Source organism: Babylonia areolata, chromosome 12 (genome assembly GCF_041734735.1).
Source record: "Babylonia areolata isolate BAREFJ2019XMU chromosome 12, ASM4173473v1, whole genome shotgun sequence".
NCBI lineage: Eukaryota > Metazoa > Mollusca > Gastropoda > Neogastropoda > Buccinidae > Babylonia > Babylonia areolata.
The window spans coordinates 22,283,953-22,290,359 of record NC_134887.1 but is presented as its reverse complement, the minus strand read 5'-3'; the positions used below and the strand labels follow the sequence as shown (position 1 = coordinate 22,290,359).

The following is a 6,407-nucleotide window of genomic DNA, read 5'->3' as shown; positions in this document are numbered from 1 at the left end:
GAAATGTCTAATTTTCAGAAAACATTACATGCCTGGAAAGCCAAAAGTTCTTATTAGCAGTGCAGGTTTAGTGCATGGCAAGACGATAAGGAAAGAAGATGTGTTCATTCAGATGGTCGTTTGTGAACATTATCTTCTATGTGATGAGGTCTTTGTATGAAAGGTTCTACAAATATAAACTCAACAGCCAGGATTGTATATGAAATATATGAGTAACACATCTTTAGTTTGAATGCAATGGTAGCAAAAGAGGGAATGGGGAAAAGAGGTATTTGACTATCAATTCCCAGAGGCAAGATTGAATGATATGGATAACCATCTAAAACCAACAACTTACAGGGACTTGCTGCAAAACGTCACCAGGACTCTCAGCCTCAATGGTCACATCCTTCTTTGGCGTAATCTTGAACAGTTTTATCACTGTGCCATCTTCTTGAGGGATTTCTCCAATCAACACTTTATCTGGGGACTTGTCAACTGTAATCACACCAAACATCATATGTCCATTCACAGAAAACATTACCATCCATTACATCATTGTTAACAGTCCTTAAACTCTTCTTCATCATACAGTTGTGCCATTTCTCCTATTTTCATTGCAACTTTGATACACATACACGTCTTGTACAGAGAAGCACAAATACACGGGTACTATAGGCCTTGATCACATTAGGAAAAACCAATTCACTTTCAGTGTACACAGACTAAAATATGTGGAATCTCAAAAATGAGAAAACATGTATTAGATACTGCAAAAATAAAAGAGGAAAAATATAAAAGCTTAGATTTTACAATAAGATTGCAGCAGAGTACAAAACTGAAACCTATTCTTTAATATATCAGATACAAAACACAGTCAACCTTTAACAAAACTCGGAATAGGCACGCATGACCTGAAATTGAAAAGGGTAGTTATTTAAACATTACACGAGAAGACAGATTGTGTAGCAACTGTAACATACTGGAAGGCAAAATCCTTCTTCTTGATCATTGCATTAAATATAAAGCCTTAAGGGAACAACATATAAAAGATATTCAAAATGCGAATAACACAGGAAATATTCCCAGTCAGTTGATGCTTACAGATGATGAATATATACAAACTAGATTAGGAAATTTGTTTATGAATGCTGTTCCAATTAATGTCGTTTATTAATCAACTGTATATAAAGTAATTCATCTATTCATTTATTTATCTATGTACTTGTGTCTTATAAACCTTAAGGTTTCATAACATCAAAATGTATTCTATTCTATTCTACATAGAAAGATACACACAGACACGGACACATACACAAAAACACACATAAAATAAAACATACATACACACACACACAGACACAATAATGCACATGCTCACACACACATTCACACTCTCTATCACCCTAATTTCTCAAATTTTCTCGATCACACACCCACACACACACACAGACACACGCACACGCACACACACATGAACACACCCACAATCACACAGGTTACTAGTGGTTGCAAGTCATACCTAAGTCTTCAGGTGTAACTGGAGCTTCTGTTCCTGTTGGTGTCTCTGCAAAGACAAATCAAACAAATGGGCCTTTGTAGATGAAAAACACTTACTTATCGGACATAGAAACCCGTTTTGTGACTGCTGTTCATCCCAGGTTGTTCACAACCCATGTACTTATGTGCAGCCACAAGGATGAAGGATAAAGCAGCAGTTATGTGCTTAGAGGTGTGATACAGCAATCTCTTCAAATAGACTAGAAACACATCAAGGGTAGAACAGATAATGCAGTCTCTTCAAATAAACAGGAAATGGACTGGACACATGAGAAATGTCGCAATCTCTACAACAGATAGTAAACAGACCAGGGATAGACAGATATACCAATCTCTTCAAACAGCTAGGAAATGGACATGAGCAAATCAAATGCTGAAAAAACCCTCCTCATTAAGATATCACATTGATGAGGGACAAAACAGATGCAACCACCTCTTCAAAACAGCAATGAAACAGACTGGGAACAGAACAAATGCAGCAATCACTTCAACATACAAGAAATGGATAAAGGACAGAGTAAATCAAGTAATCTCTGAATCCATATGATATAGACTAGAAGCCGACTAGAAATGGCAATCTCTTTACATAGCTAATGGACAGATCAGAGGAAACAGATACAGCAATTTCTTCAAAGAGTGAACAGAGTGTGGGCAGAATCATTCCAGAATCAAAAATCATGGTTTTGCAAAGACAAAACCAATGAGATGCTTCAACCCAGATAATGAATGAGGGCTTTTCTATCTGATATTCACTTGTCAGCAGCCTAGTATCCCCTCTCTTTCTCTGTCTTGTCTTGTCTGTTTTAAACTTAAGGTTCTAACATCAAAAGTTCTATCTATTCTCATAGAAAGAACACAGACGGCACTACAAAAAACACACATAATAAAAAACTACACACACACCAGCCAATGCACATGCCACCACCTCACACTCCTATCACCCTAATTCTAAATTTTCTCGACACCACCACACACAAACAACACCCCCCACACACACATGACAACACAATCACACAGTTATATGTTGAGTCACCTAGTCTGTATGCTTCTGTTCCTGTGTGTCTCTCAAAGACATCAAATGGGCTTTGAATGAAAACATTATTATGACATAAACCCTTGTGACTGTTTCACAGTTGTTCAAACCATGTTTATGTGCACACAAGGATGAGATAAGCAGCAGTTTGTCTTGAGGTGTTACGCAACTCTCAAAAGCAAACACTCAGGAAACAGTAATGCAGTCTCTTCAAATAAACAGAATGGATGGACACATGAGAAATGTCGCAATCTCTACAACAAGTCTTATCTCGATCTGTTAGGAGCTGAATTTTGAAATCTGTTTACAGTAGATGTAGATGTGGTGCAGGGGAAATGGATCAGTCCACACACTTTGACACTTCCTTGAAACTGAAAATTGAAACTGATCTTTTGGCAGTTAAACACAACATGAATTTATTTCACTCAGCATGAAAATCACAAGTTTGACTTTCTAACCAAAATCAGGAAGACATTTAGTAAGTGTTCATTATTTCGTAATTCAGAAAGAATAATTCCATAAAGAATTACATTTTTTTCAAGATCACCACCAACACTTCTCAATCACAAGACAATGATGAAATTATTCATACATGTGTTCCCTTTTGTACTGTTAGTGGATTCAGACAAAACTTTGGCAAATTCAGTCATAAGACAAGCTGTAACTCAGCACTCCAGTTACAAGACAAGACATGATAGCAATCTCTAGTACGAACCATAATAGTATGACAAAGATGTCACTGATGTAAAAACAAACCCAGCCTTTCTTCCACTTTTCATTATCTGCAATAGCAATCATAAACAGCAGAACAAGGGATGAAGACTACAGTATGTGTACGTCTCTTCAAGTATATCACAATTAATTCAGATTGACTGCACGTTTCCAGGCCTCTCTCTCTCCCCATCACCCCCCACTCCCCAACACACACACACACACACACACACACACACTGAGAACATTAAACATATATAGTAATGTAATGTATAACCATCACACACAAACTGCTGTTTTACCTGTTGTTTTAGTCTCACCCGGTGTGGTAATGGTACTTGAAGTGGTCATTCCTGAAAGACAGCAAACAGAAATATGTTTGAAAAAAGAGACAGGCAGAGAACTGAAAGTACACATTCAGATTTTGCTCAAAATATTTACAGGTTATATAGACCCTTCCAACCAGTTGATATCTTCTTCACAATTCGTCATCAATGTTAGTAGCTGGTTCTGTTTCCATGTACATAATCACGACCTTGTGGCAGTTGACGTGGAATCCCATGAGTTTCTTGTATAAACATGTCCAAGAGAAAGTTCCTTATGTATGAGTTACTTTTCCTAGCCTGCAGCGAAAGCGGATCCCTGACATGAAAAGGAAAGACAGGATGGGTGAACATCGGAAAACTGGTGGGTTAAACAGAAACAAAACCAAAAAAAAAAAAAAACCTTCATAAGTAGCAACATGCCCCTCAACTCTGGTCACATGACAGACAGATCCCAAAACAGACTGTGTTTTTTCTGCTTGGACTTCTTACCTGCTTCTGAAATCACAGGGATGATGACACTTTCATCTTTGCTGACAGTAACTTTGCCGTCCTGAAGGAGAAAGAAAAATAAACACTGCTTAGACCTGTTCTTTCATACAATCATGCGCTCAAATTTGTATGCATGCTTTTAAACACAAAAACAATAGCATGAGCACATCCCTTCCCACCACACCCCACTCCTCCCACCTGCACATAGCCACTCAAACAAATATTATATCGTACATGGCGACATCAATGCACCACTTGAATAGTGAGATTGCGAGAACATGCACTAACATCCACTACACACACAAACCCTCACACACAAATACACAAACACATACACACACAACACAAACATACCATATACACGTAACACACACACACACACACACACACACACACACACACACTTACAACAGGTTGTGATGAGATGTAGACTTCTCCTTTGGGTTCATCCTCTGGACCAGGAATATTCTCCAGGAACACTGGGTCAGTGTAGCTTATCGTCTGTAAAAACGTGCCTTCTTCCTCTCCTGGTATCTTTGTACTTCCCTCTGGTACTTCTGGCTTCATTTCAACAGCACATGGTGTTTCACTGGGCCCTGTTCACAAAGTACAAAGAAAGATCACATCACAAATGAGTAGTCATTATTGATGCTCTGAATATTAAAAAGACGAAACTAATTTTATTTCCTGTATGTAGCTGAAACAATACTGATCACATTTCACTTAGGTGTAGGTGTTTCATTCCACTTTTTCATGTCCATGTTTCTTGCTTCTTAGATCAATGGATACTTTGTCAAGTGGATAGCTTCAGGCAATGACGTCCAGGAAATGTGGATTCTAGCCAATTAAGAAGTATGATTGATGAATTATTTGGCCCTTAGCTCCAACCCTAAAATCAAGCACACTTTAGTGCCTAGCATACATGCATACTAATATACATGACAAATAGATTCAGTCTCTGCACTCCAACAGTCAACTGTAAGTGAAGGTTACCTGTTGTTCCTGGTGGACCCTCTGTGCTGCTTCCTGGAGGTACTGTGGTGGTCTCTGATGTAAGTGGACCTGTTGTTTCCTGCGTTGTTCCTGTTATGGGCAAAACATTGCAAATGGAATGAACAAGATATGAATCATTTCAATGATACATTTGGAGAAAATCGGTTGCAATTCTGAAGATAAGTTATAAATATTGTGTCCCTGAAAATTAGCATTAAAATAAGAAAGGAGGTGTTGTGTTTACAAGATTAAAGAAGCAATCAAGGCCTAAATGTATGTGTGGGAAAGTTGTTTTATGGCAAGCTTAAGGTAATGTTAACTGAGAATTGACAACCTTTATCTTCTCAATAATGCATACACGTTAATCCTACCTTGTATCACCAGTGCATAACATGTAGCTATATTTCACCGGAAATCATTCATGAGAGTCAAACAGGTTTCTTTAAAAGCCCATACTTGAGTCAGAAAATTCGTTTGCAGTAAGACACATTTGTCTACACAGAAAAAAAGTAAACACGCATGGAAAAGTTTTGTTGATTTAAAAAAAAAATATAGTTAGCAGTGTTTTGTTTTCTTTTTCTTTTCTTTTTTTTGTTTGTTTGTCTTTTCCGATTTTGTCTATCTATATACTTATGTGTCTATAGGTGTGTGTGCGTGTGTGTGTGTGTGTGTGTGTGTGTGTGTGTGTGTGTGAAACATTTTCCCTTTTTCACTTCAATCTGGAATGCATTACACTGACAAATTTTGGACACTCCAAATTTACACTCACACACACACACACACACACACACACACAAAGTCGCGCACACAGACACACGAAACCATATGACCAGGGAGCTTGCAAGATGGATAGGTTTACCTGTTGTGACTTTTTCACAGATGACAACTTCTCTGGGTTCGTCTGTTGAATCAATGATGACAATTTCAGTGACAGGCCTAGCCACAGGAAAATCTCCATCAACGTCCTGATACACAAAAGACATTTGACAATTTTAGTCTTACTTGTAGTATGCTGTATGTCCTAACAGCAGAAGTACTATACAAACAAAGGTGCGATGAAAAACAACAACTAAGATGAATCATAATCTATAGAATTAGATTCAGATTCCCTTTAGCATTAACAACAATTCTGGTTTAACTATCACATAAATGTAAAGATTAAAAAAAATTCCTACTGATGTAGATTAGAAAGAAATCAAAAACACTTACAGTGGGAATGTGCGTGTGCGGTGTTACCAGTTCTCTGTCTCTCTCCCTCCCTCTCTCTCTCTCTCTCTCTCTCTCTCTCTCTCTCACACACACACACACACACACAT

The 6,407-nt window shown here is 37.8% G+C and overlaps 2 protein-coding genes across 9 annotated transcripts in view; both read right to left on the bottom strand.

The window, feature by feature from the left end:
- The window catches only part of LOC143288449 (uncharacterized), a 71,562-nt gene that overhangs the window by 61,874 nt on the left and 3,281 nt on the right, over window positions 1-6,407 (bottom strand). For all 8 annotated transcript variants that reach the window (XM_076596940.1, XM_076596941.1, XM_076596943.1 and 5 more), the window contains exons 3-9: window positions 5,951-6,056; window positions 5,092-5,181; window positions 4,507-4,694; window positions 4,099-4,159; window positions 3,586-3,636; window positions 1,502-1,546; window positions 338-477 (exon numbers count right to left, since the gene is read on the bottom strand). In XM_076596940.1, coding sequence (XP_076453055.1) covers window positions 338-477; window positions 1,502-1,546; window positions 3,586-3,636; window positions 4,099-4,159; window positions 4,507-4,665 — 456 coding nt within the window. In that variant the 5' untranslated portion in view covers window positions 4,666-4,694; window positions 5,092-5,181; window positions 5,951-6,056. The remainder of the gene's footprint in view (window positions 1-337; window positions 478-1,501; window positions 1,547-3,585; window positions 3,637-4,098; window positions 4,160-4,506; window positions 4,695-5,091; window positions 5,182-5,950; window positions 6,057-6,407) is intronic.
- Window positions 4,685-6,407, bottom strand: part of LOC143287865 (SCO-spondin-like) — a 104,417-nt gene continuing 102,694 nt past the window's right edge. Inside the window, exons 49-51 of the mRNA XM_076596102.1 lie at window positions 5,914-6,056; window positions 5,092-5,181; window positions 4,685-4,694 (exon numbers count right to left, since the gene is read on the bottom strand). Coding sequence (XP_076452217.1) covers window positions 4,685-4,694; window positions 5,092-5,181; window positions 5,914-6,056 — 243 coding nt within the window. The remainder of the gene's footprint in view (window positions 4,695-5,091; window positions 5,182-5,913; window positions 6,057-6,407) is intronic.